Here is a 14,909-nt window from a genome sequence, read left to right on the forward strand (position 1 = left end):
TACAACTGTGTACCTGCTCTCATTTATACATTTCTCTCTTTCTCTCTCTCTCTCTCTCTTACACACACACACACATGATGGATTAAGGAGTTGCTAAAACTCACTGAGATCAAAAGACAGTCAGCTTTTGTTTGCAACCTCTTTAATGATGTGGGAATGAAAAGAAGCTTCTTGGAGCTATTGTTAAGATCACTTAAACTGTAGTCCGAGTTTCCTCTGACACCTTCACAACCCATTTTTGATACTTCTTCATTTATGTTGGGGTGTATGGTTAGAGTCGATTGCTTATAACTTGGAATTTGCAATGGCAGCTTGGGTATCAATGTACCAACAGGGCCAGCAAACTTACACAATTTTACATTGATTCATCTACCTACACGAAACATGTAAGAAAATGATTTATTTTCTGAGAAATTTTTAGTATTATAATCATTATGTCTTTAATCCACTGTCAGATGAAACAAAACTAGAGTTGATAAAATTTGACCGGTTACTCACCATTTGCATTTCTAGTCATGTGACTATACAAATCTCGCAACCTAAATGTCAGTGATATCAGAAAGCAAATAACAATAAACGTTTTAAATTTTTGTTGCACAAAAATGCGAAAATATTAAATGAAAATCAAACACTGTTTGTACAAGAACAAAAGGACACATAATTCTCAACATATTATTCAGAGAACAAAATCAGAAACCTGTCACTGTGGCTGTACATTGCAGAAAGTCAGATTCATCAACAGTAGAACAATTGTCAGTGATCATTTTGTTGGATAATGGACTACTATGCTGACGTCTCTTGATGAATCTGGTTTTGTCAGACATCTTTGACTTCAACTAGATTATGGTAAGTATAATCGAAATATGAAACATTTAAACATCAGTTCATGTAATATACCTTCACGTATGCCATGCCTTGCTCATCAAACAAAAGAAGTTTAATTTGCATACTTGGAGTGGTCACTGCTGATATGCTGTAGTGACCACAGCAGGCAGAGTGAAAGTATTGCTTTATAAATAAACACATGGGTCCTGACCACGGAAAACAGATAACTGCTGATCACGTGACATTTATATAGGACATTTGCTGTGGGGAGATGAGAATGGCCATTGTGACCAAGTGACAGCTGAACTCAGGTGACCATTAGGACAGGTTTCACTGTATGTGTTTTGCTTCAAAATTTCCTGATATTTCCATCAAAGAGGCATATTTGTTTCAGCAACAAAGAAATACCCATGAGTTCACTATTTTTTCAGGGGTTTCAGCGATTTCTAGTTGATACAAACCATGAATTTAAAAATAGAATGATCCTTTGGTGAATGCGATAGGATCCTTTCCTAGATACATGAATTTAAAAACACAATGAACAATGCTTTTTCAATGGAACCAATAGGACCCCTTTCCCAATCCATGAATTTAAAAACATAATGAACAATGCTTATTCAATGGAAGCAATAGGACCCCTTTCCCAATCCATGAATTTAAAAACTCAATGAACAATGCTTATTCCATGGAAGCAATAGGCCCCCTTTCCCAATCCATGAATTTAAAAACACAATGAACAATGATTGTTCAATGGAACCAATAGGACCCTTTCCTAAGTACATGAATTTAAAAACACAATGAACAATGCTTATTCAATGGAACCAATAGGACCCTTTCCTAGATACATGAATTTAAAAACACAATGAACAATGCTTATTCAATGGAACCAATAAGACCCTTTCCTAGATACATGAATTTAAAAACATAATGAACAATGCTTATTCAATGGAAGCAATAGGACCCCTTTCCCAATCCTTGAATTTATAAACACAATGAACAATGATTGTTCAATGGAACCAATAGGACCCTTTCCTAGATACATGAATTTAAAAACACAATGAACAATGCTTATTCAATGGAAGCAATAGGACCCTTTCCTAGATGCATGAATTTAAAAACACAATGAACAATGCTTATTCAATGGAACCAATAGGACCCTTTCCTAGATACATGAATTTAAAAACACAATGAACAATGCTTATTCAATGGAACCAATAGGACCCTTTCCTAGATACATGAATTTAAAAACACAATGAACAATGCTTATTCAATGGAACCAATAGGACCCTTTCCTAGATACATGAATTTAAAAACACAATGAACAATGCTTATTCAATGGAACCAATAGGACCCTTTCCTAGATACATGAATTTAAAAACACAATGAACAATGCTTATTCAATGGAACCAATGGGACCCTTTCCTAGATACATGAATTTAAAAACTCAATGAACAATGCTTATTCAATGGAACCAATAGGACCCCTTTCCCAATCCATGAATTTAAAAACACAATGAACAATGATTATTCAATGGAAGCAATAGGACCATTTCCTAAATACATGACTTTTTAAAAGACAGTCAACAATGCTTTTTCAATGGAAGCAACAGAACCCCTAATTCCTCTGAAAATAAATTAATTTACAGTATACAATTTAGTTATGATACTGTTCATAAGATCACCTGACAATGATAAAAAGGAAGGTTATTAAGTCTTGGGTTTATATAATAATTTAAACTGAAACTAATGTTCATCAGTGTTAGTAAAAATAAAAATTTTTTTTTATCAAATGCATTCAATGGACATGTGGCATATAACTGATATAGTTTTACTCATTACATAAATTGTATACCTAATTAACACTAATGTGTTATCCTTTATTTTGAGGACAAGATTGATTGCAGATGAGGCACAAAATCTTCTAATAGTTTAAGTGACACTATTCTTGCATTTGTGATTGAATGTAATGATGCATGCATAAATGAAATCATATGTACATGCATGTGTACTATCTTGCAGCTTTATCTCATGTGATCTTTAATTTCAAGTCTCCCAATTTTGAAATGATTATAGATATGCATAATTGTTTGATACAGCATTAAGGAGCATGAACTGGAGATTGCGACTGGAAATGTTTTGAGAGCTGAATAATTAAACAAAATTTGGAGACAAAATGCTTTCCCAGAAATTTCTTGTTAAAATGGCTCGAAATCTTTTTCTAACCTGTACTTTCTTTCCTTTCAGAGCGGGAACTTATTCCACTGTTTGTTACATTCATATCATCACTAGTAATAGGAATTGAGGTTAGTTAAAAACATTGATCTTCTACTGAAATAATGTGAAACAGACAAAGTTACAAACTTAACTAGATGAAGTAATATTCAAATTTTTAAAAGTTTTTATCAGATTTTTACATAATCTAAGCTAAAATGTTATCTTCATTTTCTTTCACCATCTTTGTCTTTCATTTTCTTATTTTATGTAACTCCTCTCACTCTGTCTCTGTGTGCCTGTCTATCACCAGTCTTAATGATATTATTTCAGTATGGCATTCTGGTAGGCATTGGTGTGTCCCTGCTCTTTATATTGTACTCTGTTGCAAGACCAAAATTAAAGGTAAGAGAAACAAATTAAATTTAACTTATGATTTGAATGATCCATCTCACTCATGACTTCAGTCTATTGGTATGAATAATACATATCACTCATGACTTCAGTCTTTTGGTATGAATAATACATATTACTCATGACTGTCAGTCTGTTGGTATGAATGATCCATATCACTCATGACTTCAGTCTGTTGGTATGAATAATCCATATCACTCATGACTGTCAGTCTGTTGGTATGAATAATACATATCACTCATGACTGTCAGTCTGTTGGTATGAATAATACATATCATGACTGTCAGTATGTTGGTATGAATGATCTATATCACTCAAGACTTCAGTCTGTTGGTATGAATGATCCATATCACTCAAGACTTCAGTCTATTGGTATGAATAATACATATCACTCATGACTTCAGTCTGTTGGTATGAATGATCCATATCACTCAAGACTTCAGTCTATTGGTATGAATAATACATATCACTCATGACTGTCAGTCTGTTGGTATGAATGATCCATGTCACTCAAGCCTTCAGTCTGTTGGTATGAATAATACATATCACTCATGACTGTCAGTCTGTTCGTATGAATGATCCATATCACTCATGACTTCAGTCTGTTGGTATGAATGATCCATATCACTAAGACTTCAGTCTATTGGTATGAATAATACATATCACTCATGACTCAGTCTGTTGGTATGAATGATCCATATCACTCATGACTCAGTCTATTGGTATGAATAATACATATCACTCAAGACTTCAGTCTGTTGGTATGAATGATCCATATCACTCAAGACTTAAGTCTATTGGTATGAATAATACATATCACTCATGACTGTCAGTCTGTTGGTATGAATGATCCATATCACTCAAGACTCAGTCTATTGGTATGAATAATACATATCACTCATGACTGTCAGTCTGTTGGTATGAATGATCCATATCACTCAAGACTGTCAATCAATTTCAGTGATACATATAACTCAAGACTGGCAGTGTGTTGGTATGAATAATCCATATCCCTCAAGACAGTCTGTTGGTATGAATGATTCATATCACTCACGACTCAGTCTGTTGATATAATTATCTATATCCCTCAAGACTCAGTCTGTTGATATAACTATCTGTATCCCTCAAGACAGTCTGTTGGTATGGATGATCCGTATCGCTCAAGACTGTCAGTCTGTTGGTATAATTATCTATATCCCTCAAGACTCAGTCTGTTGGTATGGATGATCCATATCACTAAAGACTGTCAGTATGTTGGTATAAATGATCCATATCACTCAAGATTCAGTCTGTTGGTATAATTATCTATATCCCTCAAGACAGTCTGTTGGTATGAATGATCCATATCACTCATGACAGTATACTGGTATGAATGATCCATATCGCTTTAGACTGTCAGTCTGTTAGTTTTTGCCTTATGACCATCATCCTTTGATGTGCACATGAGCTTGGATGGGAAAAATAGTAGCTAACTTGTTATAGCATTGGACTCCTAATTCAAGATTCATGGGTTCACTACCCAGCCAGCTGCCATTTTGTGTTCTTGGGCAATGCACTTAGCACTTATTTCCATAACATGGTGTAATTAATGATGTTTCTTAAACGAACCAACTGATCATCAATGGGTATTTGCAATATAGGCTAAAGAAATATTTTTAAAAATAAATTTATTTATATCCTTAGATGGGGTTTCTTGTTGTGGATAGTGAGAAAATAATGTATATTGTATGCTTCGTATAATTTATTTCAAAAAAAGTCTGCCAACTTTTTCTAACATTCAAAGGTAAGCAAGAATTTTTTTTTTAAATAGTATTTTTGAAATGAACAAAATTAATTAAATTTCACAAGGCTTTTAAGTTGTGTCTTGTTTTTAAGTTACCTTGCTTAACCTGGAAATATGAAAGTAGTTTGGGTTGTTCTTGTATGAGTAAATAACTGCAGACTTATTACATTTCACCAATATCTGTATTGTTCTTGGATTGTTTAATGAAGTAGTTTATCATCTCTATGACATGTTGATGGTAAAACTCAAGTTGCATTAGTAACTTGAGCATTAGTGTCCTTAACTGCAGTACTTCTCTGATTTATCTCCCCTGCCCACAGAATTTTATTTTCTTTATTGAAATCTGCAACAACATATATATATATATATATATATATATATATATATATATATATATATATATATATATATATAGAAGAGTTTCATTGAATTTACAGATAATTTTGACATTTTGTTGGATATTTTTTAAGTTGTTTTATATTTTTGTGTGAATTTTTACCTATGGAGATACTTTTATCTATTCTTTTCATTTCATACTCATCATAATTGCTGTCCTTTTCATAGTCCTTGACTCTACAAATGTGCAAAGATTATGCATTGCATATTTCAATAATGGGACAGCAAATAATCTTATAAGATCAAGTGTTCTGTTAACTATTTTTAACTTGATTTCAGTTCCAACCAATGTCTTTAGACTTACATGAGGGTATCATGGCAGACGGACAGGTAATACAAATCTGATACTTTGTTCAGTTCCAACCATATAAAATAATATAACACCATTCCTTTGCTCTTTTTTTGACCTTCTTGTTTAATATTGGTGATATAGGATGTTAAAATTTGTATATATCCTAATATTTTCACATGTGAAAATATAATATTTCCTATCATGCCATGTAACAGATGTGTATAGGGTTAGTTATACATGGAGCACTAAAAAAGAGCATTTTGTGAGCTGGAACAGTAAATTTAAAATGCATTACCTTCAGGAAAGATGTGTGAGTTGTCAGGATTTGTTACTAAGTTATGTACCTTGAACTGCCCTGACAACACCGTTAGAAACTTTTGTGCTGTACATCGAACTTGTGGTCAAATAAAGTAAAATAGTTTCCAGATTATCAACAGATTAGGTCATCCCAAACCCCCCCATTCTCTTGGATCAATAATAGTTTTTATAGTCAACCAATAAATGTGATGGAATCAGAGGTAAGCTTTATTAAAAGTGGGGAGGGTGTGGTTTGGTGATAAGTTAGCATAAATTCGGAAGCAAGTTTGGTATATAATAACATAAAAGAAAATGTTCTTTTTCTGCATAAATACAAAATACATTTCATCTTGTGCTGCAAAAACCATTTTAGCTGGTGACTTTGCCACTTGTTAAAATACCATGTTTTTTGTACAGCACAATGAAATATATCTGGTACTAATGCAGGAAAAGAAGATATCCTCTATGTAAATATTTTCTTTAGAAAGGTTTTTAGAACAAAATCTTATCTTTATAGCTGTATAATTATTATTTGCCAACTGATTGTTGATATGCTTTCAAAACTGAAGAGAAATTAAAACGTAGACATTAATATGTTTGCCATTATGTCATAGAGATTGTGTGACCAATAATAATAATAATGAGGACTTTGTATAGTGCCTAATATTTAGAAGTTCTAAGCACTTTCCAACATTAGACAACACCTAAAAAACATATAATGATATGATTACAAAAAACAAACACCATGAAATTAGATAACAGAAAACATGTTGAAAATATTTAATCCTTTACCTCATGCAAGCGTCTTTGGACGCCTCTACTCCATTCGCATGGAAGTGCCTTTTGACGCCTCTACTCCATTCGCATGGAAGCCCCTTTTGATGCCTTTAGACGCCAGCTGTAAACATCAGCCATTTTAAGCTGGTTTTCGTAGCGCCACCTTCAGGGAAAATTCACCTATTAGATACTACATTCATTTCTGCGAATGACAATTATGTCAGATCACGTGGTCACTGTTTATGCACTGGTCGATATTTGCTATTTAAAGTAACTGGGTCGTAATCTCCATTCTCCAAAATGGCGGTGGCGGACTTCATTCAGTACTTATAAAGTTTTCACAATTAGAATCACAACTATGAAAGATTCAATAACTTAGGTAAAGACTCTGATATTGATGTAGGCAGCAATTAGTTTTTATAAATTATCAGATTTAGATGACTTAGTGATGTAGACGCAGACAAAAAACATGTAAATTTTGAGTATGGGAAATGGCAGCTACGGTTGGTCACACGGCCTCACTGACATGATGATGAACGAGTTCTCTCAAGATTTTAAAGCACATAAAAAATTCTTCCGTGAAAAATAATTACACAGCTATAACAATCGGACTTTACTCTTAATTTTTTCCACATATAATAGATGTGTACCAAAAATGTAAAATAGTTAAAATTGCTGTTAAATGTAACATACACTACATTGCTTAACAGTTCACAGGCAGGATTTCATTCAGTACTTACGAAGTTTTCGCGATTAGAATCACAACTATGAAAGATTCAATAACCTAACGTAAAGGCTCTGATATTGATGTAGGCAGCAATTATTTTTTTTTATAAATTATAAAATTTAGATGACTTAGTGATGTAGACGCAGACAAAAAACATGTAAATTTCGAGCATGGGAAATGGCAGCTACGGTTGGTCATGCGGCCTCACTGACATGATGGTAAACGAGTTCTCTCAAGATTTTAAAGCACATGCAAAATTCTTCCGTGAAAAATAATTACACAGATATAACAATCGGACTTTACTCTTAAATTTTTCCACATGTAATAGATGTGTACCAAAAATGTAAAATGGTTAAAATTGCTGTTAAACATAACATACACTACACTGCTTAATAGTTCACAGGCAGGCCGATGCATATGCGGTCGGCTAGGTAACAGGTGTTCTATTTATAGCGTGCTGCACTTTGTCACTATGCTCTATGAGGTAAAGGGTTAAAGTAAGGAAACATTATTAGATCTTTAAGTCTGTTCTTGCAGTCGAAATAGGTGTGTTTTAAGAGCACTCTTGAATGAGATCACTGTGTCTTTGTGTCTAAGTTCAGTGGGCAATTTGTTCCATGTTGCTGAGCCCTGGTATGCAAACGAACGTTGTCCATATGACTTCATTTTCATTGTGGGAATAATGCGAATACGAGTGTCAGAAGAGGAGCGCAAGTATCTTGCTGGTGTGTACACACGGGTGAGGTCGGATAGGTATGTTGGACTGGAGCCCATCAGTGAAACGTAGCACAGAGAACAAATTTTTTGTTTGATTCTGGATTGGATGGACAGCCAGTGTAGGGTACAGAGCAGGGGAGGTGTGCTCTAATCGTGGTACTCTAAGGATGATCCATGCAGCTGTGTTTTTAACTTTGAAGTTTCTGGAATAGATATTGTGATGAACCAGACAGACATGAGTTACAATAGTCCAGTCTTGAAAGTACTAAGGAACACACAAGTATTTTAAAGGCATCAAATGAAAGATATTTGCAGATGGAGCTGATGCGTCTCAGCTCAAGATATGCAGCCTTGCATATGTTCATGACATGTTGGTGCAGTGAGGGAGCACTGTTGAGAGTAACACGTAGGTTTTGTACTGACTGTCTCTGTCTATAATGTTGTTGTTGCTGATATCTGTTGTTTGTTAAGTAAAGGATGTGAATGAGAAAGTCTTGGTATTGTAATCAGAATGGCTTCAGTTTTATCATTATTCATCTGCAACTTGTTACATGTCATCCATGATTTCACATTGGAAATGCACCTCTCTACACCTTGGATGATAGCATCAACTTCAGTTGGGTGGCTAGATTTGTATATTTGGGTGTCATCAGCGTACAACTGGTGAGACACTGGATGATGATCTATGACACTTGAGAGCAGCTGAATGTATAGAATGAAGAGAACAGGTCCAAGAACAGACCCCTGTTGAACACCACAGCATAGATCAAGGCTGATAAGAGTCTCACAGAAGATCAAGAGATTCTTTACAGAATAATGTTCAGAGCTTTACAACCAGGAGACTTCTGGAGACCAGGCTATGCTAAACTTCCCACTCACAGAGCTGACATCCCAATCCCCAGGGAAGAAGTAGAGGCTGCAGCAAAGGCACCAAACAAAGGGAAGTCTGCTGGGGTAGACAATATAACAGCAGAACTTATGCAAGTAGGAGGAACCTTTATGATGGATGTCTTCACAACAATCTGAAAACAAAATCAGGCAAACAGGAGAATGGACCACCCCATGGTCCCTCCGATCGTCACTCATCCAAAGAGAGGGAAATTGCATCTGCACCAGAACTACTGAACAGTCAGCTTCATCAGTCGTCCAAGCAAGGTTATGTTTAAGATCATCCTCAACAGAATGAAACCCCAAGCAGAACACACCATTGCTGAAGAACAGGCAGGTTTCAGAGCCTAACATAGAAACCTCTGTGAAAAGTGTATGCAGCATCAACAGGACCTCTATCAAGTCTCCATTGATTTCAAGAAGGCTTTTGACAGGGTGCAGCATGCAGCCTTGTGGGCCACCATACAGATATAAAATATAAACACAAAACTAATCAGTACAATAGAAAACATGTATCACAAGGTGACTAGTGCAGTTCTCATCAGTAACAACATAGGACCAGAACCAGTCATAGTCAGACAAGGGTGCCTTCTCTCACCCACTCTCTTCAACATCAGCCTGGAAAGGATCATGTCCATTGCCTTGGAAGAAGATGGGAGCAGTGTCAGTGTTGGAGGCAGTACAGTCACCAGCCTGGGCTTTGCTGATAATATTGGTGACTGCTAGGAGATGAAAAAGAACTGGAAACCTTAGTGAACCGTTTCAATCAAGCATCACTAAGGTATGGGATGGAGATTAGCGCTGAAAAGACCAAGCATATCCTGAGTGGCATCCAAAATGAAATAAGAGTGAATGGACTGAAGCTGGGCACAGTGATAAGCTTCAAGTATCTAGATACTGTTACCTCTGATGTAGATCCAAAATCTGATGTTCATTCCAGGATTGCGGAGACAACAACTGCACTGGCAAGACTGACACCTATTTGGAAGGGTGGCAACATTACACTTTGATCCAAGATCAGGCTTGTGCACTCCCTCATCATGTCCATATTCCTGCATGCATGTGAGACATGGACCCATACAGCAAAACTAGAGAGAAGAATCCATGCATTAGAGATCTTATCAAAGGATCCTGAAAATCTCATACTTAGACCACATCTCCAATGAGGAGGTGCGCATTAGAATCCAAGGTGCAATTTGACTGTATGAAGATCTACTCACCACTGTAAAGAAATGCAAACTGAGATGGTATGGACATGTCTCACACTCATCTGGCCTGTCAAGGTCAGTCCTACAAGGTACAGTGAGAGGAAAGAGAAAGCAAGGCAGACAGAAGAAAAGATGGAAAGATAACATCATAGAATGGACCAGCATGAACTTAGCAGTGGAGAACAGGGCAAAATGGAGAGAAATTGTCACAAAGTCATCATTGGTGCCTCCACAACCAGCCAGGTTATCAGAAAAAAAAGAAAAATGATAAAACATTATTAATCATAAAAGTGTTGTATTCCATTTGCTTTTTGAAATAACATTATAGTACTTGTAATTGATAACTGCAAATTATAATGAAATGTGATAAATAAATTTCCAGTGTTCCTCGTCTTTATAAACATAACATGATCTATACCACTGGTATTAAAACAAACAAATGAGTATGCTTTACCATGGCATATGGTAGGTTGGAGGCAGTAGTGTGCTTTGAATTTCAATATTTTGTTGTGACTTTAAATTCATGGTCCAGTTTTGCCCCAAAAAACCCACAAAAATTGGTGTCCCACAAATTGAAAGTGATTGACATTATTGTGTTAAAACAAGCTTAAAATAAACAGTGAACATTAAAATATTTTTCAGATGAAGTTAATAATTGTTTCACTTGTTTGAGGAAGCTGAAGCCCCTAATTATGCGACCCACCCACTTTCATTTCTGCAGAATAACCATAATTATTTCCCAGCCCAAGGTAGCACAAAGCCACACAGCAGTCAATTTTCCTACAGTGGCAGCAGCAGCATCTGTTACAATTAAAGTTTTGGTTCAAGTTTTCATTTGCATATATGTCCTAAACCCCTTCATGGATTCTCATCCTACTTGGCATTAATCCTGACGAAGCTAAGACAATTCATTGCACAACATGCTCAGTAACGTCTTTTACCTTGGTCCCAATCACAGAAAATTTGTGTTTCAGTTTTGGTTCAGTTTTGTTCATTAGCTAATATTTCATAAACCCCTTGATCTAGCTTCATAATACTGTGAAATAATCAGTTTGAAGTTATGACTGTTTTGTTCATTGACTTGCATGTTTGCCCTGTTGACCTTGGGGTCAAGGCCACAATCATAGAAACTTTGCATTAAAGATTTTTATCAATTTTTCATTGCTTATATTTCCTAAATTCCTTGATGAACTTTCTTAATACACTGTACATGGGATGAATGATTATGAAACTAAGACTGGTCATTTGGTGACATGCATGCTTGCCCCTTTTATCCTAGCATTTTATTTTGAGTTAAAGATTTTTCATATGTATATATTTCCAAAGCCCTTAAATGGATTTTCTTCATACAGAGAATGAATAATTATGAAGCTGAGATAATTTATTTAGTGACATACTTGTTTGCTTCTTTGACTGGGTCAAGGTCACAGTCATAGAAAAATCATGTTAAGATCTAGGTTAAGTTGTTTTCCTTATATTTCCTAAATATCTTGACGGATTTCATACACCAGTTGATATTAATGAATCCATGGCAGAATTCGGTTTTTAGTTTTCAGCATTATTATATCCAACTTACTGTGAATGACACCCAGGCTTCATTTGATCTTTCAGTACTCAATCAGCATCATCATTTACCAGAGTTGTGATCATCAGCCTCAGATGCGGGAGGCTGTGGGTTTGATCCCCAGCCAAGTCATACCAAAGACTTACAAAAATGGTACTAACAGCTGCCTCGCTTGGCACTCAGCATTAAGAGGTTAGTGTTAGGACTGGTCGGCCTTGTGTCAGGATAATGTGACTGAATGAGACATCATGCTACATGTCTGCGGCATGATGCCCCAGTGCTAGACATCACTATAAACTGTCATACTGCAGACATCATAGCAATATGACTGAAAAATTGTTAAAGCTATGTTAAAAATCCAAATCTCACAGACACACACAGAGTTGTGGTCCTTATTTTTGGTTAAACCTGCTTTTGTTTCCACACAATAATTCAAACACCTTCACTTTTTTAACTCTTTGTTAAGATTTACTAAGACTGCTATACTTTTATTTTTGCAGAGACATCATTCAGACTATGTGGTTATCTCCTTTGATCAGGGTTTCACCTTTCCTGCAGTTGAGTATGTCCAAAAAGCCATCACCGATGAAATGCAGTCAGGTATATTACTCAGTCATAACACTAATATCTGTGCTCTCATTCATAACACTAATATCTGTACTCAGTCATAACACTGATATCTATACTCTCAGTCATAACACTAATATCTGTACTCTCAGTCATAACACTAATATCTGTACTCTCAGTCATAACACAAATATCTGTACTCTCAGTCACACCACTAATATCTGTAGTCTCAGTCATAACACTAATATCTGTACTCTCAGTCATAACACTAATATCTGTGCTCTCAGTCATAACACTAATATCTGTACTCAGTTATAACACTAATATCTGTACTCTCAGTCATTACACTAATATCTGTGCTCATAACACTAATATCTGTGCTCTCAGTCATAACACTTAAATATCTGTACTCAGTTATAACACTAATATCTGTACTCTCAGTCATTACACTAATATCTGTGCTCATAACACTAATATCTGTGCTCTCAGTCATAACACTAAAATCTGTACTCTCAGTCATAACACTAATATCTGTACTCTTTTTAATGGCTGATTTGCATTATTAAAAGTGATCCTGGGCATGAATTAAATGCATATTTTGGGAAGAGATGGGGACCTCTTTTATCTGTGTGAGATTCATAGGAAGAGATGGGGACTTCTTTTATCTATATGAGATTCATAGGAAGAGATAGGGACCTCTTTTATCTACATGAGATTCATAGGAAGAGATAGGGACCTCTTTTATCTACATGAGATTCATAGGAAGAGATAGGGACCTCTTTTATCTGTATGAGATTCATAGGAAGAGATAGGGACCTCTTTTATCTATACGAGATTCATAGGAAGAGATAGGGACCTCTTTTATCTACATGTGATTCATAGCAAGAGATAGGGACCTCTTTTATCTATATGAGATTCATAGGAAGAGAAGGGACCTCTTTTATCTATATTAGATTCATAGGAAGAGATAGGGACCTCTTTTATCTATATGAGATTCATAGGAATATGATTGGAGGCCAAAATTGGCCCTTATCAAAATTTGTCCTGTAGAAAGAAGAATATGAGGATTATGTATTATTATATGCTCATTTTTTTCCCCGTTAACTTTACATTGACAGAATCGTTCAGTATTCCCCGATACTGAACGTGTGCGATAATACACATATAGCATTCACGTGAATAAAAGAACTACTTTCTTTTGTAAATAAACAATGGACTCAGACGCCAGCACTTTTGATTTGTAAACAAACCATGTACACTCGCAAAAGAGGCTCTTTAAGTTGTGGTTGTTTATTTGTTTCTGAATGAACTTAAACATGTTTCGTGGACTGCAAAAAAAACCAGCTGTCTTGACATTTTGCGTTGATACAGTGTTACCAATTTAGGCTAGCTACCTTGTATAAATGACGGATTAGGTCCTTATAAATAACAATGCATATACTGTTTTCTTTAGCTGGTGATAAGAATGGCAAAATAAAATATACTTACAGTTTTACATCCTGAATTTCCTCAAAATGTTTTTTCTTAATTCTGCAAATCCGAATTACATGAGCCATGTCATAGGTTTTCAATCTGGATTACACATTTCGAAAGTGTGCTGTAATTTCGATAAGTACAATTGCGTCCTCCTTACTGCACTCAAAATGAAATACACATTAAATTCCATAGCGTCTTTTTGAAAATTGCAATTGAAAGACTTCATATTTTCCTCATGTTATGATTTCAAACATTCAGTGACAAAAACAGAAACACATTTGCAGATGTAAACACACTTCTCCCACGCCACTTTAATCCGATGTATTTCATGTATAATTTGCACAGATGAATCCAGTCCAAAATCACAAACTTTCATCGAATCAAAACAAAACACCAAAATATATTCACTCCAGATCAAATGGAAAAGTCGTTGCAATGCCCAGTCATTCACAGTATGACTGCAAATTTCAATTTTAACTAGACACGCCATTTTCTTTTCGAAAGTTATGTCGACCGTGCGACTAAGTTCAAATTTATCTGGGCGGAGCTATGTGCGCATTAATAATGATGTCATTTTGTAATGTCAAATCTGCGCTTGTGTATTTAGTTTGGAATACAGCATTCATTCATTTACGTTGTATCTTGTAGTGTGTTTTGTTTATATAATTAAACCTTAGGTTGAATAAAAAATGAGCATATGATAAAAAGGTTACTGCATTTGTATGGGAAAATAGGAACTCGTTTTGTCGGAAGGATATACTGCACTCA

The 14,909-nt window shown here is 35.3% G+C and overlaps 1 protein-coding gene across 1 annotated transcript in view; it reads left to right on the forward strand.

Annotated features, from left to right (window-relative positions):
* Positions 1-14,909, forward strand: part of LOC149805881 (sodium-independent sulfate anion transporter-like) — a 141,519-nt gene that overhangs the window by 106,464 nt on the left and 20,146 nt on the right. Inside the window, exons 16-19 of the mRNA XM_089950622.1 lie at positions 3,069-3,127; positions 3,369-3,440; positions 5,908-5,958; positions 12,599-12,698. Of these exons, the coding sequence (XP_089806748.1) occupies positions 3,069-3,127; positions 3,369-3,440; positions 5,908-5,958; positions 12,599-12,698 (282 nt within the window). The remainder of the gene's footprint in view (positions 1-3,068; positions 3,128-3,368; positions 3,441-5,907; positions 5,959-12,598; positions 12,699-14,909) is intronic.

The sequence above is a fragment of the Sinohyriopsis cumingii genome, chromosome 2, assembly GCF_028554795.1.
Source record: "Sinohyriopsis cumingii isolate HCF-2022 chromosome 2, ASM2855479v2, whole genome shotgun sequence".
Lineage (NCBI taxonomy): Eukaryota > Metazoa > Mollusca > Bivalvia > Unionida > Unionidae > Sinohyriopsis > Sinohyriopsis cumingii.